Genomic DNA, 27,298 nt, shown 5'->3' with positions numbered 1-27,298 from the left:
TGGGCCAGGGGAAATGTGGACCCTTGACGAAAAACCTATAGCACCCCAGGCCTTACTGCCTTGGCTGGCACGCATGGCACATCAAAATGGTCATGTGTGCCAGAGGGGGGTGATGGGACAGATAAACTACACTTGGGCGGCACCAGGACTGTCACGGATTGTATCCGAAGTGTGCCGATCGTGCGTGGTCTGCCAGCAACACAATAGAGGGGCGCCGCCGAGACATGCACATGATGGGGGACGGCCCCCACCAAGTGGGCCGTTCGCAAATATCGAGTTCGATTTCACGGAATTGGAACCAAGCATGTCGTTTCGCTACGTGTTGGTAATCGTAAATACATTCACCAAATGGGTTGAAGCCTACCCATGCGTCAAGTCCGATGCCCCGACAGTAGTGAAGCGCCTCGTGCGGGATTTTATGTGCCGATTTGGCATCCCCCAGATAATTTCGTCAGATCAAGGGGGCCATTTCACGGCGCAGGTGGTCACAGGCATCCTGAAGGCGTTGGGCGTGAAACAGTCCTTCCATTGCGTTTACCACCCACAGTCATCGGGACTTGTGGAACGAACGAATAAGACTTTAAAAAATAAACTAGCGAAACTTTGCGCAGACACAGGCTTGAAGTGGCCGGAGGCTCTCCCGCTTGCATTGATGAGCATCCGTTCCACCCCGGGTCACACTACAGGCCTTTCCCCCCACGAAATATTAATGGGACGCCCTATGAGCTTGCCCGTCTCAGCACCAACGGACATGTCCACCCTTGCTTTGCCGGTGATGGATGACATGCTTTTGAGATTTTGCATAGGCTTGTCCAATGTGGCACGCAGCATCCATGCTCGAGTACGAGAGGCGCTGCCTGAACCAATAGTCCATGCCATCCACGACTTCCAAGCCGGCGACTGGGTGCTCGTAAAGCACTTCACCCGCAAAGCTGCTTTGGAGCCACGGTGGAAGGGACCATTCCAGGTGCTACTGGTCACACCGACGGCAGTCTTCTGTGAGGGTAAACCTTCGTGGATCCACGCCACCCATTGTAAGTTGTCCATTCCCGCACCACAAGCCACACAAGACACCGCACCTCACACTGCTGAAGATAATGCACCGTTTAGGGCACTACAGTCTCCTAAGGGCGGCGATGATGGTCATGATGATGGGAATTCTGGGCAGCGGCCTAACAAACCCTGCCAAAGATAGGCTTCTGCAGTTTAACCCACTGAGAGAGGATCTCCCCAAATACCCAGGACACGACAACTACACGTTATTTGAACTTTACCCCGTCAAATACATAACGGCTCCCCGGGGACAGGGGATAGCAGTACATTGCTGTGAGTTGGAGACAAATTTCAAGTGGTTATCTGTAAGATAGATGGAAGCCATGGTGGCACACAATGGGACACCACAGGCATGCATGACAACCCCACGCATAGTCTTAACTAAAATTAGAAAGGTGCAAAATGGAAAGTTTACTGGGACCGTGAATAGTCACGCCGCCGCAGGATATCAATGGGGCACGGGCATCGACAATACTACTCTCCTACTGTCGCATGCCCTCGTCGGCCCACACACCACGATAATACTTGAATGTGGAATATGGCCCCCGCGCACGCTGATTAGAAGGAACAGAAAGACGGGAGATACCCAACACCAATTCCGGCCTAGTTGCGCCGCCTACGTCATTAAACCCCCTCCTGCCCAGGAAGTAAGAAGGGAGCCAGAGGAGAACACATACTGGAAGGTCGCACGGCATATGGCCACAGTACAGAATAGGACACGGTGTTGGATGTGTATGCACCTTCCCCGCACCAGCACAGCAGGAATACCAATGGTAGTGTTACCCCTATCACTCAATGATTGGTGCTCGAAGCCACTAGACACCAAATGCATTAGTACAACCCTGACAAGCCAAGGTTCTGACGGAACCGCGTGTAAACGAGTTTTTCAGTACTCCCCCCCCCCATCCAGTCCCGACACTTTGAGGAACGTCCGGTGCCGGTTTGGGTCAAGCCGGCAAGGGGGGCCCTCTGCTTAGAAGGAAAGGGCCAAGTAATGGTAGGCAAATCCGTGTGTAGAGATACCCTCCCCGCGGACCCTAGGAAAGGGAAACACAGGTTGTCAGTGAATGTTACAAGTTTGCCATTACATAACCTCACACACCTCCAGTTGGCATGGAGAGGGGAGAACGGGACAAACACTATCCCAGGCCTTCTCACTTGCATGACCACCCATTTAGTGGCTCCGCACGGGACCATGTTTGTATGCGGGAATAAAGCTTACCCGTATTTACCTGATAATTGGGGAGGAATTTGCTATTTAGGATCAGTTTTCCCAGAGATGGAAATGCGACAACACTTGCATAATACCACTGCACTCATAAGGACACAACGAAGCACCTATTGGCACGACGACGACACCACCACCACCTTACACGGCGCTGATTGGGAGAAAGCCGTTAGTTTCTTCTTCCCATGGGCTGGGACGGTCATGAACAGTTACCGCATTGACAAAATTGCGTTAATCTTAGAAAGGGTGGCCAACGACACCGCTACAGCACATGACGAAATGTTGGACACGGTTGTCCACCTGCGTACAATGGTTATGCAAAATAGGGTTGCGTTAGATATGCTACTGGCAGAACGAGGAGGGGTATGTGGGATAATTAAGGGTAAATGTTGTACTTTTATTCCTGATCCTTCACAAGGGGTCAGTGCTGCTATTATAAGGTTAAGAGAAAGTGCTCATATATTGACAAAGGATCGAATGGATCGGGAAGCCTCCCACCAGTGGCTTACTGACTGGTTTAAAGGATGGACAGGTACGATAGTAAAGTGGATATTGACCGCCTTGGCAATAGTCCTTGGAATCGTGGTTTGTTGTGTACTAATCAAGGCTTTAGTCCTTGCGTGTGTGAGAAGGTTTACCACAGGATGGACACTGAAGACGACACCAGAAAAGGCCATGGTGATGACCGACAAGCTGACCATAGGTCCAGATGACACTCCGGCCGTCGACGTGACTGCAGATCGCGGATCCTGGAACGACGACCCGAACGAGTCACTGGGCCGTGACAATGAGATCTCCGCTTCTGAAGATTGTTCTTCCGTTGTTGATGTTACCGATAATGATTTTGATTACACAGTTGCGGACCTCAGAGCATTTCAGGCTGCCAGGACGCCGATTACTCTGGACCCCAACATGTCGCATGCAGACGCCAACGAGTACCTAAGGGAGACCTCTCGTTTTTTCTCGATGTGTAAGGCTATGACTGTTGCTGGCTGCCTACGCCGCAGGCCTAAGCCACCTGAGAATAATGTTACTGATGATGATTCCGATGATGATGTGGGCCACTTGCAAGGGTCCCCGACTGATGTTTATGTCTCAATGCAGGTTTTGCCTCTTTATGCTTCACGAGCTCACCTTTATGTCTCACAAGCTCACAGTGAGTCAAACGTCACTGACCCAATTCTGGATTTGGACCCAACTGCAAACCCGAGCCTGGATGGTGAGGAACTCAACATGGGAGATACTCTGAGTTCCGAATCTGATTGTCTTGAAGATTCGTCCATGGATAACGGCGGTGGAAGCAGCATCGCCTCGGACGACTTCAACTTTGACCCAAAGGAAGTTTCTCTCCCTCCTTTGGACCGTTATGCTTTGTTTTTTGGCCATAGGTTTAAGCCACCTGATACTGATGACGTTGTGTCTTCCCCAGATCACCAGCATATAAGAGGCCTCATGAACATGAATATCGATTGAGCGCTGAAGATCTACAAGGATTTCACCTGGGCAAGCTTGGGCGAGCTCCAGTCGGGGGGGGGGGGGGGGGGGGAGTCCTGGCCGCACCTCTGTGGACCAAGGGTGGGTCGGGAGATCCTCCTGGGTGTGGACCCCGGCCGAACCAGAGGTCTTCGTTGTGGATTTGACACGCTATTCGATCTTCATGCCTCTACGGTCTCACATCATACACCCACCTACACCTGACTTACATCATACACCCACATACCCGCGGATCATCCTGCTGAGTGCGATGTGTGGTACTTTGGGTGCGGGACATGCTCACTGGGCTGCATTCGCGTGGTATGCTTAGTGACACTGCCTATTTCACTACTCTTGGAGGATTTTACATGCCATTTGATCACCGTCTTTACGGACTGACATTGCATACTCACATACAGACGCGAATCATCCTGCTGGGTGCGATGTGGAGTGCTTTGGGCACTACATGCTCACTGGGCTGCCTTCGCGTGATATGTTGAATGACTTTCCTGATTTGTTTTGTTTCTGCTTTGTTTGAAATAAAGGCCTTTGATTGGCTGATAGATAACGTTGTATCTTAGATCCAAAAGGGCGGTATGTGGGGAGCTGTTATTCCCCTCCCCCTTTGTTAATTCTTGCTGCTCTACCAATTACCAAGCATAACCAATTATATGTTTTGTTTTGACTGATTGCTGTATTCTTTTAAAATACTTAGTCCTTTCTTGCGCATTGAGGATGTGTAATACCCTAATAAGGAGTTCTGTGCTTGTGAGCTCTTGCCCTGTATTGGCATAATCCCTTGTTCCCCTTTTGTGGCCTTGGTTGCAGCGGCTATCTCTCAGCCTCCCACAAGACTTTGCCAATATCCTGTAGGCTGACACATTTATGAGTGTCCACTCCCTTTGTACTTCCCCAACCCAAGTCTCTATACAGAAAGTTGTAAACATGTTGCCACATATTGCTGACCATCTCCTTATCTGAGTTAACCCATGAGTGGCCTTGGATGAACTTCCTTTAACTAACTGAACAACAGGATGGGACTAATGGTGGGGGGACCAATGAGCCCATTCTTTCTCTGTATCTTGTGAGCTAAAGCCACACCCTATATTCTTTATATATAGCAAGTTTAAATCGAATTACTTCAGAGCACCTTGTTGTAGTGTTGGTCATTTCATGAGCTTCAAGCGACATTGTGTTTTCCGCAAGCTTGTGTAAACGAGTTCTAATAAATATATCCGTTGCTCCTTTCTCTGAGTCCTCTGAGTCCCAAGTTCTAAGTCCCATTCCGACAGGAGCACCTCGGCATCGTGCGGCGCTCCGATAGCGCGTGGGCCGCGCCACTGCACATTGTGCCGAAGCCGGGGGGCGGCTGGCGCCCATGTGGCGACTACCACCGCCTCAACGACGTTACCACCCCCGACAGGTATCCGGTCCTGCACATCCAGGACTTTTCCGCCCGTTTGGCGGGGCGGGTCATTTTCTCGAAAATTGACTTAATACGGGGATACCACCAGGTACCTGTCAGGCCGGCCGACGTCCCAAAAAACGGCCGTCATCACGTCGTTCGGCCTGTTCGAATTCCTACGGATGCCGTTTGGCCTCAAGAACGCGGCCCAGGCGTTCCAGCGCTTGATGGACGGCGTGCTGTGCGACCTGCCATTCCTCTTCGTCTACCTGGACGACATCCTCGTCGCCAGCACGTCCCGGGCCGAGCACCTCCTCCACCTCCGAACCCTGTTCGGGCGCCTCAGCGAGCACTGCTTAATCGTCAACCCAGCCAAATGCCACTTCAGCACGACGGCCGTTGACTTTTTGGGCCACCACATCACCAGGAACGGGGCCGTGCCGCTGCCAACCAAGGTCGAGGCCATCACCGGATTTCCACGTCCCCGCTCCATCAAGGCCCTGCAGGAGTTCCTCGGCATGGTGAATTTCTACCACCGTTTCGTGCCCCGCGCTGCTCAGCTCATGCGGCCCCTTTATGAAGCCCTCCGGGGCAAGCCGGCCAAGCATGACGTCGTCTGGTCCGCAGCCATGGACGCGGCATTCACAGTCGCAAACCTGGCCCTCGCCGACGCAACGCTGCTTGCTCACCCGGTGCTCGACGCTCCCATCGCCCTCACTACAGACGCCTCCGACTATGCGGTGGGCGCCGTACATGAACAATGGGTGAATGGGGTTTGGCAGCCACTCGCTTTTTTTTAGCCGGCAACTCTGGCCAAACGAGCTAAAATATAGCACGTTTGACCGCGAGCTCCTCGGTCTATACCTGGCTGTTCGCCATTTCTGCCACCTCCTGGAGGGCCGCCCGTTCACGGCTTTCGTCGACCACAAGCCATTGGTTTACGCAATGGCCAAAGTCACGGAGCCGTAGTCGGCCCGCCAGCAGCGCCACCTCTCCGCCGTGTCGGAATTTAACACGGACATCCGGCACGTTGCCGGAAAAGACAACGCCGTGGCCGACTGTCTTTCTCGGGCCAGCGCGAACGCGGTTCACCTCGGCTTTGACTTCACGCTTATGGCGGCCGACCAGACCACCGACACCACGGTGCAAGCCCTCCGGGCGGCGAACACGGGCGTCCGCCTGGCCGATGTCCCCTTCGCGGACACTGTCCTGCTCTGCGACGTCTCCCAAGGCCAGCCTCGCCCCGTCGTGCCCGTTACCTGGCAGCGCCGTGTTTTCGCCTCCCTCCACGGCCTTTCCCACCTGGGCCGGAAAGCTTCCCAGAAGCTGGTGTCAGCGCGTTTCGTCTGGCACGGACTTCGACGGGACGTCCGCGATTGGGCCAATGCCTGCACGGCCTGCCAGCAGGCCAAGGTCCACCGCCACACCCAGTCCCCGCTTGCACCTTTCACCGTGCCCGAACGGCGTTTCGACCATGTCAACGTGGGCCTGGTGGGCCCCCTTCCTCCATCACGAGGTTTCACACACCTGCTCACCATGGTGGACAGGACCACCAGGTGGCCGGAGGCCATTCCCCTCGTTTCCACCACCACCGCCGACGTGGCACAGGCTTTCATCGCCACCTGGGTCGCCCGTTTTGGCGCACCGGCGGACATCTCTTCGGACCGCAGTCCGCAGTTCACCTCTGAGCTGTGGGGCGCGGTCGCCCGCAACCTGGGGGTCAAGCTCCACCATGCCACGGCCTACCACCCCCCAAGCCAATGGGTTGTGCGAGCGTTTTCACCGCTCCATGAAGGCCGCGCTCATGGCCGGCCTTCAGGACGGCGGTTGGGCCGACCGGCTGCCGTGGGTCCTTTTGGGCCTCCGCACGGCCCCCAAGGAGGACCTCCAGGCGTCCACCGCCGAGCTTGTCTACGGCCAGCCGCTACGCGTCCCGGGCGAGTTCGTGCCCGACGCTACCAGTCCCTGGTCCGCAGCTCGCCAGCGCTCGGACCTCCAGGAGGCCGCCCGACGGTTTGCCCCCGTGCCAACGTCCCACCACGGTGGCCCCCAGTCCTACGTCCCCCAGCGCTTCGCACGGCGGAGTACGTTTTTGTGCGTCATGATGCACACCGGGGGCCACTCCGGCCGCCGTACGACGGGCCCTACCGGGTTCTGCGACGGGACGACAAGTCTTTCGTCATCGACGTCGGCGGCAGGTCGGACCGGATTTCGGTGGACCGCCTCAAGCCGGCGCACGTGGACGTCGACCAACCACTACGGTTGGCCCTTCCTCCGCGGCGAGGCCGCCCCCCATCCACGGTTCCCCCTGCTCGACCACCCACCACCACACTGGACCCCCCCCCCCCCACGACCCTCCAGGGGTTGCTTCGGCCGGGTCATCAGGACCCCCCTTAAATTGACCCTGCCAGTGCAAGTCGATTCTGGGGGGCGCGTGTAGCGGTTGCCGCTGAACATACACAATCGCCTTACACCTGCCGAAGATGCAACCAGGGAGCGATCACTGTACCGGGCTCGCCCAGGCCGCCCGGACATGCCCAGACGCGCCTTTTCCGGGCATGCCCGGACTCGCCTTTCCCGGGCTCGCCCAGGCCGCCCGGGCACGCCCGGTCTCGCCTTTCCCGGGCATGTCCAGACTCGCCTTTCCCAGGCCGCCCGGGGACGCCCAGTCTCGCCTTTCCCGGGCATGCCCAGACTCGCCTTTCCCGGGCTCGCCCAGGCCGCCCGGGCACGCCCGGTCTCGCCTTTCCCGGGCATGTCCAGACTTGCCTTTCCCGGGCTCACCCGGGCTCGCCCAGGCCCGCCCAGTCTCGCCTTTCCCGGGCAAATGCTCCGGCATGACGTGTTTGAGTGCATATATATATATATATATATATATTGCTGCCCGATAAACGGGCTTTTCAGAGTACCCGAGTTTTGGTTTTGTTCCATAAAGAAACTCGGACGAATTCCCGTCTTTTGTCGCGTCAATCCTTTTGACTCGCGTAGGAGCACAGCTCCTTCACCGCTCTGTAAAAACAAAACGAAACACAAACCTCTCCAAAGCCACCTTTTCCAAGAACTCGAAACTCATAGAAATGCTTTTCAGTGATTTTCTGTTGCTCCAGTGCCTTCCATTGTAGGAAGCGTTGAAAGAACGGGCTCTCCAGGTATTCCCGAAATGGTTTTCCCATAAGGAATTCCCTCGTTTCCTGCTGAGCACGTAGCACCAGGTCCTTCATGTCCACTTCCGGTGTACCACTGGCAGCTGAAATTGCATCACTCAGAAATAGCAGGAAGTTTTCAGACTCAGGTTGAAGGAAATCAGCAACGATTGTACATAGCAGTGAATTATGCATGTTCTCCTCTGCGAGCTCTAGCTCTCCTACCTGGATGGGGATAAGGAGGGAGTGGAGAGAGAAGAGAGGGAATGTGATTTTGTTATAAGGACCCACCACCTCGTATAAGGACCAACAAGCTTTGAACATTGAGTGACATCACATGTAGAACTTTCAAGTATTTCTTTGTGAATTTTCTGCCTGACCCCACATTCCAATACAGTAGCTTATACACTTTATAGTGGCCTTTTGTGGCCTCAAAACGACACCCAAGGCCAATGTGTGTGGTAGCTCAAAACCTTGCCCAGATACTGTAGTACATACACCCAAAATTTGGGGCATCTGGGTGCTACTGTTCGGCCATGAAAGAATAACAAACAAACGCACAAAGGTTTGAAATTTATAAGATTCCAACGTTTTCAATGCACATGTGTGGGATTTTCCCCGGTCATTTTTTTCCCCATGCATCGCCGCGTACTCCACCCAAGCTGGATCATGGGGTAGAAGTACAATAATAAATATAGAGGTGCAACGTTTTTCGATTTTTTCCAAGATGGCGTCTGTACCACGTGACCTATGACGTTATAATTAGCATTAAAAAATTATACAGGAGGAGCCGCTCATATTCTGAAAATTTAGTGTCTAACAGTTGCAGAGGAATTTTTATTTTATTCATACTGATCAGATGAAGCGTTGTACGTGTCGAATTATGACGTCATAATTAAGGCACCGATGACATCACCATTGACATATCTTATTCCCCATGGGGTGTACTTGACTGAGCCGTTTCAATTTTTTCCATTGAGTGGTTTGGGAGATATAGAGGTGTAACGTTTTTCCAAGATGGCGTCCGTACCATGTGACCTATGACGTCATAATTATGAATAAAAAAATTCTACAGGCGGAGGTGCTTCTATGGTAAAATTTCGTATTAATCGGACCAACGGTTGCCGAGAAAATTAATTTTTAAAATGCAGACACGTACGGCACACGGCACACGTACGGCACACGTACGGAACTGAATGCTTAACCCTGTTCTTCACTTCGCGACCGCAGGGTAACAATAAGAGTTCCCTTACAAGGAACGTCAACACAGGAGGAGGCCATTAATAGGCCAATCAAAGGCTGAACTATGAATGCCAAGCTATGGTTGTTTTGGCCTTGCTCTATTATTTGGCCTTGCTCTATCCTTCTAAAATTCTGTGCATCAACCAAGGAAGCAGCACGTACCATTTTAAAAGTATTTTGTATGACTCAGCCGGGGTTTGAACCACCAACTTCCCAGACTCAGAGGGGATGCTCCATCCATTGCAACACCGAGTCCAGTATATTCACCTGAAATCACCCAATGGAAGGAGGTACTGTACTGCATTCTTATGTTGAGTCTTTTGGGTCTCATCATTCGGTGTGTATCTTTGAGCAAGGCCCATTATCAAACTTGTCTCTAAAGATAAATGCCGACTAAGCACACTCCACTGAGTGGTCATATTTTCATTCATACACGACTCTGGCTATGCTATTCAAATAAAGAGATAAAGAGCATCTCCAAGTTACTTATTTACAAAGGGCGCTACTTGTGAGCCAATGGCCATCCATATGTGGTGCCCAACTGTGTCCATGGATGTCGTTCTCCTGTTGTTGGGTTACCTATTTATAGGAGGTTGTTGGCAGTATTTGCACTCTGGCCACTGTAAAACACTTCATTCTGCAACATACACAAAAAGACACAAAAATAAAACCTGTTCTGTGGAAGTACCTCTTTGCAGAGCAGCTCACCAGATGACAGAACTGGGGCAAAGCCTTTGGGACCTCCATTCTTTGATGATAGGAGGAAAACCACTGGGAAACCCTGCTGGATTGTGTTGTGGTGGTGTGTCAGGGTGGCACTGAGGTGTCGTCCACCAGACGACTGTCTCCATGGGTTAACCTGAGGTGGTCCCTTTGGGTGGGTGCCTAGAATATCCTCAATCCAAGAGAGGATGATCACCTGTCTCTGCTGTCATCTGAGCTCCAGCATTTTCCCATCAGTATTGCAGCTCTTTCTGAGGTTCGGAGATCCGAGAGTGGTGAGATCATAGTGGGTGGTTACACCTAATACTGGTCTGGTCACTCTGATGGTTCCCATGCCCAGGGAGTTGCTGTAGCTGTGTCCAACAAGCTGATTCCTATGATAACCAAGGTAACACTGGTCAAAGAGCATATTATGAGACTGAGGATTCATCACACTCAGGGTATCATTTCCCTGGTCTCTGTATATGCTCCGACAGAGGGGAGTGATGTCGTGGACTTAGGGTAACTGGTTCATTGTTTCATTGCCCACAGCCACAATGCTGGACTTGGTATTCCAATGCTGGTGGTGTGGGAAAGGAGATTGACCATGTTCTCATTGATGGTCGGGGTTAGGGTTCCTGCTCTTTCCCTTTCTGGGAAAGGAGATTGACCATGTTCTCATTAATGGTCGCTGGAGGTTGCTCCAAAACTGCAAGGTCTACTAGAGTGCTCAGTTCCTCAATACCACCGCAGGCTTGTTAGAACAACTCTGAAGCTGCAGCTCAAATTCTAGAGAATGGTACCATCCAAGCCTAGGCGTAACTATGGATGAGAGGGTAACTGAGGAGCAGAATGAGTGATTTGCAAACAGAATGAGTGGGGTTCCAGGGGATTTGGGTGTTTCAGGGGATCCTGAAAAGTTGTGGAGTGCCTCTAAGACTACCATCCTAGATGTTGCCAGTGGGTGTCTTGGAACCCACAATCAGGTGATTAGGAATCGCATCTCCCAAGGGACACTGGATACCATTGAACAGAGTCGCAGGCCCAGGCTTGATGGTAGAACTGAGCTGTTCAGGGAGCTGTGGCATAAACTGTACATTTTCTGAGAACAGACAAGGAGGCCAATGTGCGAGGAATCTGTGAAAGGGTAGAGCATCACCTGTGGTCAAGTGATTCTCATCCTGCTTACAGAGGAATCCATGCATTGCATTCCTCCATACCCGTCCCTTGGTGTACTGCAGTTAGAGAGGTTGTCTTTTGACAGAGGAGTCTGAAATTAAGGCCCGCTGGGCCAGTTATGTTCAGTGGCTTTACCAGGCTGACCCACCAGGAGTTGAGCTGGATGTCAGGGGTGTTACTATCCCTATTGCCGACCCTCCAATCAACTGTGAACTACCTTCGTTTGTGGAAACAGGTTATAGTGAACCATTTGAAAGGGGGGGAAAGCTCCTGGGGTTTGTGGCATCCATGCTGAGCTTCTCAAGGCTGGTGGAAATGCTGTACTCGTGTTGTTGCATCCAGTTCTGTGCTATGTTTGGAACACAGGCATCATCCCAATTGATTAGAAGAGTTGCCTTGTGGTCCCTCTCTGGAATGGGAAGGGTTATCATCAGGACTGCAACAACTACCGAGGTGTGATGCTGCTCTCAGTCCTGGGCAAGGTCTTTGCTCAAATAATTATTGATAGGGTTTGCCACCATCTGCTTGAGCACCAGTGCCCAGAGCAGTCTGGCTTTACACCAAAAAGGTACATGAATGACCATATACTTGCTCTTTGGGTCCTCACTGAACGTAGGCGAGAGTTCCAGCAAAGGCTGCTGGCAACCTATATTGATCTCGTCAAAGCGTTCGATTCAGTGAATCAGGATGCCCTCAGGAGGATCCTCGGTCTTCGTGGGGTGCCACCAAAGCTGATCAATCTGATTTCGAGACAATACTCTGGTACTGAGAGTGCTGTGAGGTGTGGTGGTTCTATCTGTGACTTATTTACAGTTACTAGAGATCGTCAGGGGTATGTACTGTTCTACACACTTTTCAGCACTTATATGGACTTGATTCTGGGGAGGATGTTGGAGAGATCTAGCTGCGGTGCATCATTTGGAAGTGTCAAGATCTCTGATATTGATTTAACAGATGATGCAGTTATCTTTGTGGCGACTTTGTATATCATTATGGGGGCCCTCAAGGTGCTGAATGAAGTCTGAACCACTGGGATTATGGGTCTCCTGGATCAAGACTAAGATCCAGGCTTTCAATTAAATCTAGGGTGCTGCTATTTTGTCAGTACCTATCTGTGGCGAGGATGTTGAGGTCACAGAGAGATTCACTTACCTTGTCAGTGATATTCATGTCTCCACATGTTGTGAGACAGAGGTCGACAGACATCTGGGTCAGGCCTGGGGAGTCATGGATCCAATGGAGCATGGAGTGTGGTGCTGTTTGTACCTATGCAGGACGACGAAATTTTGAATCTTTAAGTCCTTGGTGCTTCCAGTCTCGCTCTATGGATGGACGACTGTGAGTCTACCAAAGGATTTGAGGTGAAGACTTAACTCCTTCTGTATCAGGTCTTTATGGAGAATCCTTAGCTGTCGCTGGTTAGACTTTGTGTCTAACGAGCGTTTGCTGAGAGAGACTCAGATGAGATTTGTTACCCGTATAGTCCGTGAGCGTCAGCTGTAGCTGTACGGACATATGGCTCGCTTTCCAGACGTCTATCCTGCTCATCAGATTCTCTCAACGAGGGAGCCTCATGAGTGGAGGAGGCCAACGAGCCGACCACGTGCCTCGTGGTTGAAGCAAGTTGATCGGCATCTCAAAGAGATGGGGATGGGCCGGGCAACTTCCTGGGAGATTGCCAGACGGAAGCCCATGGAGTACAACACGCTGCTCTTGCACATGCTTCCATATCTGACCTGACCAAGTTACTTGTTTCTCATGAGAGAAAGAAATGCTCACTTCCACTCCTTTGTTCTGCTTTTCTCCTGCCTATGGAACCACCTTCTTGGATCATTACAACACTTTCTAGCCCCATCCCCTCTTCCCCTGGGATTATCAATGTCCATGCACCACTCTCCAATTTCATCTTCAGGCCCTACCCGTGACCTTTTATACCTCTTTGAAGTCCACCCACATCAACTCCACAACTGCAGGTTACTATCGTTCTTTATTTTCTCTCCTCTTTTCCTGTTTGTTCATCCACCTGCTTGCATTATTGTGTCTAGCTCATTCCCCACCACCCCCTGTCAGTGTATTCTTCGATTGTCATCTTGGTCTTCCATGAGCCTCAAATGTTTTTTGAGACAAAAGAATTTTTAATTTTTGTTAACAAATGCATCTACTTAAAAACGTTCACTCCAGCATCAAATACCGATAGTCATGGCCAAAAATATTGGTACCCTTGCACTTTTTTCAAATAATGCACCATTTCTTCCAGAAAATTGTTGAAATATAAAAATATTTTGGTATCCACATTTGTATTTCTTTGGTTTGCAGTGGAACAAAACAAAAAAGCTGAAAAAATTAAGAAATCTTAGCTTATTCCACACATAAATCCTAAAATGGACCGGACAATATTATTGGCACCTTTTGGAAGTTGTCAGAAATAATTAGATTTCAAGCAGGTGATTCTCCTTTACTTTGGAATTGAACTCACCTGTGGTGGGTTGCAGGTGCCTGCAATATAAAAATCACTCATTCAAGCTGTTTGAAAGGAGAAAAGGAGTCATTCTGCTGTTTTGTGTCACTGTGTGTACCACAATGAGCATGGAGAAAAAAAAGAAAACCAGAGAATTGTCTGAGGAGGTCAGACACAAGATTGTAGCCAAGCATGGACAATCTCAAGGCTACAAGTCAATTTCCAGAGACCTTGATGTTCCTGTGTCCACCATATGCAATGTTATCAGGAAGTTTAAGGCACATGGCACTGTAGCCAGCCTCCGTGAACGTGGCTGCAAGAGAAAACTTGATCAAAGACTGCAGCTAATGATTGTTCGAATGGTGGAGAAAGCACCTCAATCAACTGCCAAACGGATTAAAGCTGACCTTCAGACACAAGGTACGACAGTTTCAACTTGCACCATCCGTCGTCAACTCAAGGAAATGGGGTTCTATGTTAGGAAACTCAGGAGACCCCTCTGCTGAGAAAGCCTGACTGGAGTTTTCCAAAACAAACCTGAACAAGCCAAAATCCTTCTGGGAGAATGTCCTGTGGACAAATGAGACCAAATTAGAGCTTTTTGATAACGCACATCATCTCTATGTTTACAAAAAACAAAATGAAGCCTTCAAAGAAAATAATACCTTCCCTACAATCAAACATGGAAGAGGTTCAATGATGTTTTGGGGTTGCTGTGCTGCCTCTGGCACTAGGTGCATTGAATGTGTGAATGGCATCATGAAATCAGGAGATTACCAAGGCATTTTGGAGCGCAATGTTCAACCCAGTGTCAGAAAGCTGAGCCTCCGTTGAAGGTCATGGGTCTTGCAGCAGGACAATGACCCCAAACACATTTCAAAAAGCACCCATGAATGGTTCAAGACAAAATGCTGGACTGTTCTGAAGTGGCCAGCAATGAGTCCAGATCTAAATCCCATTGAACACTTCTGGGGAGATCTGAAAACAGCAGTTGGGAGAAGGCACCCTTCAAATCTGGGAGAACTGGAGCAGTTTGCACAAGAAGAGTGGGACAAACTGCCAGTAGAGAGGTGTAGGAAGCTCATTCATGGCTATAGGAAGTGCTTGACTGCAGTTATTTTGTCCAAAGGTTGTGTACTACCAAATATTAAGTCGAGGGTGTCAATAATTTTGTCAATGACATTTCTTTTTATTTCTTATTTAAAAGGATATATTAAGTTCTGAATCAAAAACAAAGATTCTGTAATATTAACAGTGAAATAAAGAATTGTGGAGATCAAATACTTTTGAACTTATTTTTAGAGAAAATTGTGAGTTATTTGAAAAAAGTGCAAGGGTGCCAATATTTTTGGCCACGACTGTATTAGTTTGTAATCATTACATTTCTGTAATAATCATTTCAGAAAGTGAAAAGCTTCAGATAAATCAATGTGAACGAACTGCATCCTACAGTACACATATAGAACAATTGTTAATTTTATGATTTGCTGACCCAAACCGAGTTTCTGGGTTAGTGTGGGTAAAAATTAACAACCATGTTAGTAAATATGTGCATAAATCGAAATCGACTTGAAACACACGTTTCTGGCAACGTGTGACCAAACGGTGCCGCACACCTGATCGAGGAAGGCTAAAGCCCTGCTGTATTCAGACACCGAGTCGCAAAAGCTCTGGAACAGTCGCCTCCCAATGGGTTGTTCTTCACACTCACTGGCGAAGGACAGACGCAGCAGTTGTCGTATCTCCATGCATTTGGCGAGCCCTGGAAGTGCGAGACTGCGGCGACATTTTGACCCTCCGACACCTGCGTCCACTTTTCTGCGTGCCTGGAGGTAAGCCGTGTTGGCGATGAGGTTATCCAGGTCTCCGAGGTCACACATGTTTTTGACCACAGTGTGACTTCGTGTTCAGCCAAGAGAGAAATCTACTGAAGGGTAATGCAAAATATGTTGGAAAAGAAATATTGAAAATACAAGTAACATGGAGTACAAAAAGCCAAGGAGAGAGATAGACAGCCGCAGTATAAGTAGCAGAGACAGTTTGGAGCTCTTCCACCTGGCATCAGCATCTTTATCTCATTAAGGCGATTAGTGGCCTGCAGGCTGCAGCAGATGATGTTATATGCAGGATGTAATCTGGGTAACTTTGACTTAGTGTGGATTTTGGTGTTACTTACTAACAATCTAAGGTTGAATGTCTTTTTTTTCATTTATTCTAACTGTGTATAGCAGCAAAGTGTAATTCAAGTATTCTTCTGTGGAACCAACTTCCACCACTGTCTTACATCTCATTAATCCATGCTGGTCTTCAAGACAGTGGTTCACCACCATCTCAGGTCATACCACATCCAAAGCCATGATCTTTTCTACATCAGTTAAACCATGCTCGCCCCTCCTAAAATTTTGCTTTTGTACCTGTCTTGTTCACCCCTTGCATTCTCCCATAACCCTCATCATTACCTGCAGGCTGCATCCCTTGTTTGGCCATCTCAGTCTACCTTCTCCCTCCACCCTGCTGTTGGCGTTTCTCCTTTCTCCTGCTGTTCCTTTTGTTATGTTGTATCCTGATCTGTTCTGTGTCCTGGCTCTTCCACGAGCCTAGACCTTGTATAATAGTAATAAAAACTAAGCATCTGAAAATGCAAAGCCTGTCCACGTCTATTTGTATTCAGATGTCTTCTTCATCTTCCTCATGCTCAAAAAACCGAAAAGAGTTTAAAAACACAAAATTAAAATTGATGATTTCATGCAGTCTTGACCTTTCAGCTTTAGATCTAAAAAATAAAAAAATCAGCTTCTAGCTTTTCATTGGTGAACCAATTATGTGACCCAATTTGCAAATTCTTGCAATTTCAGGTCAATTGGATGAAAATTGATGGTTTTATGCAACCGTGACCTTTGACCTTTTGATCAAAAAAAATCGACTCCAACGTTTTGATTAGTGAACAAATTCTGTGACCCAATATGCAATATTTTTTAATTTCAGGTGAATCTGGTGAAAAGTGGTGATTTTATGCAGCCTTGACCTTTGACCTTTTGATCTAAAAAAAAACAATCAGCTTCTAGGTTTTGATTGGTGAACCAATTCAGTGACCCAATATGCAAATTCTTAAAATTTCAGGTCAATCAGATGAAAATTGACGATTTTATGTGATGCTGACCTTTGACCTTTTGACCAAATTATTAATTTGTTTTTTCCACATTATCATAATGCTTTGTTGAAAATTTTGTTGTTGTTGAAAACAACGCTTTGCTTTGTTGTTGCTAATAATGCTAATAACGCTAAAAATGCTTTGTTGAAAAAAAACTAACAATTTGAGCAAAAACTCCTGAATAATGGTAAAAAACTAACAATTTGAGCAAAAACTCCTGAATAACGGTAAAAAACTAACAATTTGAGCAAAAACTCCTGAATAGCGGTAAAAAACTAACAATTTGAGCAAAAACTCCTGAATAACGGTAAAAAAACTAACAATTTGAGGAAAAATTCCCGAATGATTGCAAAAAACTAACAATTTGAGCAAAAACTCCTGAATAACGGTAAAAAAAACCTAACAATTTGAGCAAAAATTTGAATAACGGGAGAAAAACTAACAATCTGAGCAAAAACTCCTGAATAACGGCAAAAAACCAACAATTTGAGCAAAAACTCCTGAATAATACAATGTGCTATTTCTGGTCTTCATCAATGATCTCTCAGACTCTCTGGAAAATCCTCTCTATCTCTTTGCTAATGACCCCACTATCTGCCGCTCCATTCCTCATCCCTCAGATCGGCAGTCTGCAACCTCCTCACTCTCTACAGACCTGGACAAAATCACAGACTGGTCAAACAAGTGGTACATGTCTTTCAATCCTGACAAATCTCACACTCTTACAATGTCTCTCCGAAAGAACCGACTGGAAAACCCTCCGATCTACTTTCTCAACAATCCTCTCCAAGAAGTTCTGTCGCTCAGGCTTTTGGGTCTCACTATCTGCCATGATCTTTCTTGGGAAAACCACATTTCCAAGCTGGCATCCAAAGCCAGTCGCCGATTGGGCATCCTCCGTCGTGCGAAGTTCTTCCTTGGCACACCTGAGCTCCTCACCACATACAAGGCTTTCATCCGCAGCTCAATGGAATACTGTTCTCCCCTCTGGGCCGGTGCTCCTGCCTCACACTTAGCTCGGCGTCACGCTGTTGAAACCAAAGCTTTCAGAACCATTGGAATCTCCTGTGATGAAGTTAACTCCGAGGGCCTTTCACTCACTCACCGCAGGCAGGTTGGTGGTCTTTCTGTCTTCTACCGACTCCTCTCCAGCCTTGCTCCCCCAGCTCTCTCTGTGCTCTGTCCCCCCAATATTCCTTCAGGTCGCACAAGATCTGCCTGCAACCCTCTTATGGTTAAACTGCCAAAATCTAGGCTCTCTGCTCACCTTCACTCTTTCATTCCCCTTTTCTCCCGCCTCTGGAACAAACTCCCCCACTCCCTTCAATCCCACTCCTCCCTCCAGGTCTTTAAAACAGCTGTTCACCACCATCTCTTATCTTCCCCCATCCAAAACCTTGATCTTTTCTACCCCCGCTAATTCACCCCAGATACACTTTTTTTGTTTTTGTTTTTGAAATTCCAACTTCTTTCCTGGAAGTCCTTGCAGTGTTCATATGTTTTATACCTCTCCCATCTCCACCCAAGCCCTCCCCCTACCACATTTCTCCCGATGTCCCTGCTCTCAAATGTTGTGTTTGTGTCCTTCCCCCTCTCTCCCCATCTTGTCTACCGCTCCCCTTGTTTTTTGTGTTTTATGTGTCGGTTTCACTGTTTTGTGCGATTAATGTTAGCTCTTTCACGAGCCTCGATCTTGTATACAAAACAAAAAAAAAAACAACGGTAAAAAAACTAACAATTTGAGCAAAAACTCCTGAATAACGGTAAAAAACTAACAATTTGAGCAAAAACTCCTGAATAACGGTAAAAAAAACTAATAATTTGAGCAAAAACTCCTGAATAACAGTAAAAAAAACTAACGATTTGAGCAAAAACTCCTGAATAACAGTAAAGAAAAACTAACAATTTGAGCAAAAACTCCTGAATAACAGTAAAAAACTAACAATTTGAGCAAAAACTCCTGAATAACGGTAAAAATAACAATTTGAGCAAAAACTCCTGAATAACGGTAAAAAACTAACAATTTGAGCAAAAACTCCTGAATAACGGTAAAAAAACTAATAATTTGAGCAAAAACTCCTGAATAACAGTAAAAAAAAACTAACGATTTGAGCAAAAACTCCTGAATAACAGTAAAAAAAAACTAACAACTTGAGCAAAAACTCCTGAATAACAGTAAAAAACTAACAATTTGAGCAAAAACTCCTGAATAACAGTAAAAAACTAACAATTTGAGCAAAAACTCCTGAATAACAGTAAAAAACTAACAATTTGAGCAAAAACTCCTGAATAACGGTAAAAAAAAAACAATTTGAGCAAAAACTCCTGAATAATGGAAGGCACAAAATTGTCACGAATGTGGAGATGTGAAGTACTTTTCGGTGGCATCAAAGAAGTAAAAGCAAACGCCACTATTACCATACATTGTCCTGCTTAGTCCTACGCTCAATGGCGTCCTAAGGTGTGCTCACTGGCGTATTGCAGTTGGGCATACCTGTGCTCCAATTGGCAAAGAGATCTGAGGTGCAGGCCGATCTGCTCACCAGTTGAACTCGAGGATGCTATCAATAACAGCAAGGCTCCCAATAACATTCCTTTAATTCATTTATAACATCACATTGATTCAAGAACAAACTTCAAACTGAAGATTCATATCATATTGGTCATCCTTACATGGTTACCTCCGTCACTGAAGGTAGACTTGAGGTTATGTTGTCCTCTCTGTCTATGAACAACATATCTCAAAAAGTTGTGGACGGATTATGACAAAACGTGGTGGATGAGTTGGTCAAATGACAAGAACAAACCGGTTCGTTGTTGGTGAAGATCCAGATCCAACCTATCAGTGGGATACAAAATGGAAACCGTTTCTACCCAGCGCTCTACCGAGTTCCATTCTACTTTACTAGTTTATTGTAACTCCTATATGAATGCTCCTTAAAACCCCTATGGTAAAAATGTCTTTTTGTGTTGAAAAGCGCCGTCAAGAGATGTTAACAGATGTCTTTCATAAAGCACAAGCACATTCACATAGTTGAACGGGTCTCACTTTTGTAAGACTTATTAAGACTTATTAAGATTTATTATTTATTCTCACTGAACTCGTTTTTATGCCTCAGTTGACGAAGTCGCCGAAAGCATTATGTTTTCAGGTTGTCCATCCGGCTGTCCGTCCATCCATGATAGGTTTTCGTTACCGCGATAACTTGAGAACGGCTAAAGGGATCTTAGTCAATCTTGGTGCAGGTATGTATAATGAGGTAAAGATGAACTGATTAGATTTTGGGGTCACAATGTCAAAGGCCAAACTTGAGAGGTCATTTTAGGTAAAAATCCTGTTACTGCGATATAAACTTGTGAACCAGTGATGGGATTCTGACCAAACTTGGTACAGTTATGTATAATGATGTAAAGATTAACTGAATAAATGTTGGGGTCCTGAGGTCAAAGGCCAAGGGTCAGAGGTCATATCAGGTAAAAATGTGATTACTTGTGAACAGCTGAATGGATTTAAATCAAACTTGGTACAAGTATTATAATGATGTAATAATGTGGGCGGAGGCAAATCGTCGTGACGTCGAAGAGTGTCGTTCTAGTTAGAGATATTTTGATGTGATGCCACCTGAAGATATTGATAAGTGAAGAGTACATCTATCACATCCACAAGAGATTTTGGATCATCCTTCCTCATGTCCTTATCCTTCACCTATGAGCAACATACCTTTTTTTACACTCTTGCTCTCCATCATATCACCATCATTTTGCTATTTCCTTGGCTCTCCTTCAGTCCACAACCTGCAACTACCTGTTTAGTTTACAGTCTGCCAGATCTCTCTATTTGCTCTTTCCACGTCATTTTCTGCTCACTCAAGCACAAAGTTTGTGATTACTTACACCCATATGCTTACTCATGCCTTCACACCTGCAAACAACAAAAAAAAAACACTGCTAGCTCAGCAAACAATCCAGACCATCATTGCTACCATTCTGCAGTTAAGTATAGAATACCAACTTTCAATCCCTGGTCCTCCAGGTTGGTAGATATTGTTATGGCATGCCACCACGGTGTAAGAAACTTAGACTAAAAACTAAAAACACTGAGCACGAGTTGGATCAAGATGCTGTATCAGATATCTGGAGAACGTGGTCGTGATCAGGTCGTTTAAAATTAATGGAACATTCTTCAAAGCAGTCTACAACCATATATCTTGTCGACTGCTGAATATGTCTGTGACTTCCATGATGTTCAAGCATTCAATGTGTTCAACAATCACTGAATTTGTGATATTTTGTGCTCAAATTCTGCTCGATTGTTTTTCCTCAATATTTCAACTGACATTCCATCTGATTCTCCTCTTTATCAGCGTAATCGTAAGTTATGGAAACAATTCCTTTTTCCGCCGCCTATGATACTCCTTTTGAAGTTGGATCTTTATTAGCAGTGTTACGAGGTGTAGGTCCGAACGTGGCTGCTCAGTGCTCATATACACACCACCCTGTGGTGACATGAACATCACACAGCCCAGTCACTCACGAACATGGTGAGCAGGGTCAGCAACCTGAGTGGCCAACAATCCTGTGATGCCTCATTTATGATTAATCAAAACACACAACCCCCACTTTTGCAAATGATCCTCGTTCTACATCCTTAACATAGTACGGCAGATAGGTGAAATATTTGGGAGAATTGTGACTTTGATGATACAAGCACGAGAGTTGGCACACAGAGTATGCCCTAAGGAAGATATATGGCTATAGGGCCATCGCAGATTTGTCCTGTGACAACAATGGCGGCCATTTTTCAAAATGGCCTCCATTGCTTGATATTTTACATATATTTGGTACATTAGTGTATAAACTGTTGTTGTGGTCATACAAGCTTGACATTTGGCACATAATTAAAGACCCCTAACTATAGGGTTATCATATATTTGTCCTGTGACAACAATGTTTTCAAAATGGCCGCCATTTATATGGTATATTGCGGTATATGGTATATTAATTTGTATAAACTGTTGTTTGAATCATACAAGCATGGTATTTGGTACACAGTTAAATATTCTGACTATTAGAGTCCTCACAGATGTGTCCAATAAAAATGGCGCCCAATTTTTAGTACGGCAGATAGGTGAAATATTTGGGAGAATTGCGCCTTTGATGATACAAGCACGAGAGTTGGCACACAGTTAGAGTATGCCCTAAGGAAGATATTTGGCTATAGGGCCATCACAGATTTGTTCTGTGACAACAATGGCGGCCATTTTTCAAAAAAGGACAAATCTGCAACGGCCCTATAGCCAAATATCTTTCTTAGGACATACTCTACTCTAACTGTGTGCCAAATGCCATGCTTGTATCATCAAAGGCACAATTCCTGAACCTATCTGCCATACCAACAATGCAGTATCAGGATAGGAGGTTATATCCCATTCTGGTAAAACTTCTAACTATGGTCTTTCAAATGAAAACAAAAAGGGGATTGTCTGTCATGATTAGCTAAAGTAAAAAAACAAATCACAGTCCCAGAAGTCGAGCTTGAGGTGTTTTTTTTAAAACTTCTCTGCACTCCTGAACCACTGGAGGGAATGAGTTGAAAACTGGTGGTTGGGCATGGTTAAGCAAAATTGATTCATAGTCCCCTGAGGTTCATGGTGGGGGTGGTATGGGCTGACCTAATTCAATACATGGCAAAGCAACACTCTCATTGGAGAGCGTATTACAAATCGAAAATGCACCAATTCTAGGAGATAACTCGTCCGCAATTCTGGGAGAATTAACTCGTCCGCAATTTTGGGAGAATTAACTCGTCCGCAATTCTGGGAGAATTAACTCGTCCGCAATTCTGGGAGAATTAACTCGTCCTTAATTCTGGGAGAATTAACTCGTCCGCAATCCTGGGAGAATTAACTCATCCGCAATTCTGGGAGAATTAACTCGTCCGCAATTCTGGGAAAATTAACTCGTCCGCAATTCTGGAAGAATGAATTCGTCTGCAATTCTGGGAGAATTATCTCGTCCGCAATCCTAGGAGAATTAACCCGTCCACCATTCTGGGAGTATTGACTCGGCCGCAATTCTGGGGGAATTAACTCGGCCGCAATTCTGGGAGAATTAACTCGTCCGCAATTCTGGGGGGAATTAACTCGTCCGCAATTCTGGGAGAATTAACTCGTCCGCAATTCTGGGACAATTAACTCGTCGGCAATTCTGGGACAATTAACTCGTCCGCAATTCTGGGGGGAATTAACTCGTCCGCAATTCTGCGACAATTAACTCGTCCGCAATTCTGGGACAATTAACTCGTCCGCAATTCTGGGACAATTAACTCTTCCACAATTCTGGGACAATTAACTCGTCCGCAATTCTGGGGGGAATTAACTCGTCCGCAATTCTGCGACAATTAACTCGTCCGCAATTCTGGGACAATTAACTCGTCCGCAATTCTGGGACAATTAACTCTTCCACAATTCTGGGAGAATTAACTCGTCCGCAATTCTGGGGGGAATTAACTCGTCCGCAATTCTGGGACAATTAACTCGTCCGCAATTCTGGGACAATTAACTCGTCCACAATTCTGGGAGAATTAACTCCTCCACAATTCTGGTGGGAATTAACTTGTCCGCAATTCTGGGACAATTAACTCACCGCAATTCTGGGAGAATTAACTCATCCGTAATACACGACTTTCGATATGACATAAATGCTAAATGAGGCCTTTTGCGCTTGCGCTGTGTGTACGTTTTCTTTGACTCAATTCTGCTCAATGGACACTTTTAACCTGCCATTGCTAATGTGAAATCTGTGATTCAAATAATCTTTTAAACATATTTTTCAGCATTTAGACAAAAGAGTGACATTTTAGAAATGGATAACCATAATTGCTGTGTTCCTCAATGTAAATTTGATGCACAGAAATATAGGAATACGAGAAATATCCGCAGATCAGAGGTGTCGAGGTCGTTTCCATATCGTCAGTAGGTTTTTCAATACGGGCTGCAAGATAACAACTTTTTCAGTGACTTGATCAGAAAGTTCTCCAGAGGTCTCGTTGTGCAGACACATCCCTCTTAGTAACCCTTCCAAGTATTTTTGGCTATGTTTAGAAGCTTTGTGAGCTATTTTAGGTAACAATCCTTATGTGGCATGCACATATATGTTACCTGCCCCGAGGACCGCCGTTGCTATGGGCTTCTGCCCATGATCACCAAACATTCTGGTGCGGATTACATCATTTTGAAAGTCACATATTCTGGGTGGAATTACCCATTCATAATTATATGGGGAGTTAACCCGTCCATAATTCTGAGGGGGAATCAATCCGTCTGGAATTCTCTGAGGGGGATTCAATCCGTCTGGAATTCTCTGAGGGGGAATTAACCCATCCGTAATTCTGAGGGGGAATTAACCCATCCGTAATTCTGAGGGGGAATTAACCCGTCCTTAATTCTGAGGGGGAATTTACCCGTAAGCAATTCTGAGGGGGAATTAACCCGTCCGCAATTCTGAGGGGGAATTCACCCATCCGTAATTCTGAGGGGGAATTAACCCATCCGTAATTCTGAGGGGGGAATTCACCCATCCATAATTCTGAGGGTGAATTAACCCGTTCGTAATTCAGAGGGGGAATTAACTTGTCCGTAACGCGGCGGGGAGGGGGGGGGGGGGGAGGCAGGAAGGGATTTATCTCATCCTTTAAATCTCACGGGCAATAACCAGCCTGGAAATCTGGGGGACATTAACTTATCTGTAATTCCAGGGGGAATTAAACCATCTATAATGTAGGACTTTTGAAAGGACATAATCCATCCCAGAATGCTCTGCGGGCATGTGCAGAAACCCATATAAATTATGGTCTTTGGGGAACGTGAACTTCTATTGCACGTGCATGACGACATTTATTGAAATGTCTCACAAAGCTTCTAAAATAAGCTGAAAATACTTGAAAAAGTACCTGAGAGAAATCTAGGATCTAGGATGCACAACAAAAGAGTTGTAGGCAGACACCATATCTGGTATGGGTGCTTCTGAATACCAATGGGCAGATCATATCTGGAGGCTGTGAAGGCCCAGGGTAAGTTTAAAATCAACTTTTAAAATGATGATATTTATAATGAATCAGGTTGGAGGGAGAAGAGGGGGCTGTTATAAATGTTGTCCTGTGGACGACTCTATTCAGACAGAGCATCCACGGATAGCAATCGAGCTTAATGAGGCGTTATCCAATTCAATGGCGGATCATACGTGAGCAGGGAGGTTTGGGAGGGGAATGCCGCTTACCTTCACGGCCCCGTGCACAGTCTTCACCCTGTGGAAAGTAACACACAAACGAAAACGGAATTTATGGTACAAAAAGAAATTATTTATTATTCGGAACCCGAGAACAATGGACGCGACGGAAGAACTAAACCCCTCTAATGGAGCGCTCCCACACTGACTTCGACTATACAAGACAAATGGAAGGATAATAAAATTAACGTTTTGTTGTGTTCTGTGGTGCGTCTTATCTGTCTGGATGTCGGGTCCGTTCGGCCATCCAGGCTCCGATGTTCACGCTCCGTCAGGCCTCACTGAGCACCTCGCTCGTGCCGGTCTCGCCTGCTCAGCAGCAAGCCTCGCTCGCCCGTGAACGCCAGGGAGGAGAATCGACGGCGCTCCAACGTTTCCCCAACGTCCGTCATAGCGCAGGCAATTTGCGGATCGCAAAGGAAACTCGGGGCAGGCAGGAGGTCCAAGAACGAGAGAGATGAGTCTCACCGAGAGAAAGGCAAGGGCAGAAGGGGGGGTCCAGGCAGGAAGGAAGCCAAAACGAGAAGAGGGAAATGTCGGCCAGCAAGTGGTTTTATATCTCGCCGTCTGACATCAGCTCTCTCCCTCTGCCAACCAGTGCCTCATTTTCTTGTGACCTTTCGCGCCTTTTCACGTCACTGGTGCTTCTCCTCCTACCAGTGCACAGCTTCTTGGTAGTGGTTTCGCGCCTTCCGCACAGATTGGCCGTGGTGTCATCGGTCGGTGGCCAATCAGTGTGGCACATCTTTCACCTTCCTTACCCCCAATCACGGGGAAGCTTTCCGTCCCTTCCCCAAGCTGCCCTACTCTGCCAATCGGTGGCCTGCTCTTTGCTCTCCCCACCCCCTGTCAATCAAGAGTCCTTCTGGGCATGGCTATTGCCTGCCTGGTTGATGTTTGCTGCCCTGCCAGTGTTGTCAGCCCAAGTGCGTGGTCGCTTGCTGTTTGTTCTTTCTGGTCAGTCATTGTGAGGGGGGATTTAATTAATGTGGTGCGCTATTGGGGCTAACTAATGTGTATGAGTGCATTGCCATACGGGACACTGGATAGATCACAGGTTTGTCATACCGGGGAGTTAGCCGAATCCCTATTCTACCTATCACCCGATCATCCTTGTATGATCACAGGTATACACTTAATCCGACAAACCGGGCTAGACAGGTCCCTGACTTACTGTACATCGAGATGGTTCTTCTTCTTCGTGACATTGGAGCACCTACCTATGCAGATCTACCTAAATCTATATCTGCCCCTACCCAACCGACATAACAATATATTACCAGGCTGACTCCAGGGCCACAAAATGAATTATACTAGATTTTTGCAACTATTGCTAAGAAGAAGTGCGTGTGTGTGACGCGACACATCTATTAACAGGAAATGATAGGAACTTGACACCTCTCATCCACAGATCTTTCTCGTATTTCTATATTTTCATGTTTGTGATTTGCATCCAGGAATACAACAATTGTGGTGAACCATTTTGAAATTTCCGCTCTTTCATTTAAAAGCAATCCTGTGTTATTTCTCGTGTATTCGTCTGTATGGCCGTGTGTGAGAGAGGTGTGTGTGGCAGGTCAACGACGAGCCTTAAAGGTTACAAAAAAATGGAATTAAACAAAAGGAGATATCAACATCAATGTTGATTCTATCATGGTAGAATATTTATATTTATTTCTCAAGGTCCACACATTTCTGCCAACGTTCAAGTAGTTTTGTGATGCCGTCATGATAGAACTGTGTGCGTCCTGCTGACTTAACCGAGCTTCACAGCGGCCTTGACATCATCGTCTGAAGAAACATATTCTCCACAAAGGTGATATTTACTGCATTTTGTTTCCTTGGAATATCTTTACCTGTTTTGGAGAAAAAGAGTACGAGGTATTAATTTTCAACACGCCCTCCTGTAGTCTTTTTTCCACCTTATATGTTTATAAGAAAAATACACAATTAAACAGTAAATACGACTGGTGTGAAT

The 27,298-nt window shown here is 46.7% G+C and overlaps 1 protein-coding gene across 1 annotated transcript in view; it reads right to left on the bottom strand.

The window, feature by feature from the left end:
- The window catches only part of GRK7 (G protein-coupled receptor kinase 7), a 76,037-nt gene extending 60,274 nt beyond the window's left edge, over positions 1-15,763 (bottom strand). Inside the window, 5 exon segments of the mRNA XM_078783228.1 lie at positions 8,195-8,446; positions 10,995-11,021; positions 12,706-12,747; positions 13,316-13,331; positions 15,498-15,763. Coding sequence (XP_078639354.1) covers positions 8,195-8,446; positions 10,995-11,021; positions 12,706-12,747; positions 13,316-13,331; positions 15,498-15,763 — 603 coding nt within the window.
- Between the last annotated feature and the right edge of the window lie 11,535 nt (positions 15,764-27,298).

This window comes from Myxine glutinosa, chromosome 8, assembly GCF_964187855.1.
Source record: "Myxine glutinosa chromosome 8, kmMyxGlut1.1, whole genome shotgun sequence".
NCBI classification, from domain to species: domain Eukaryota; kingdom Metazoa; phylum Chordata; class Myxini; order Myxiniformes; family Myxinidae; genus Myxine; species Myxine glutinosa.
Note: the sequence above shows the minus strand (reverse complement) of the source record. Positions and strands in the feature narration are given on the sequence as shown.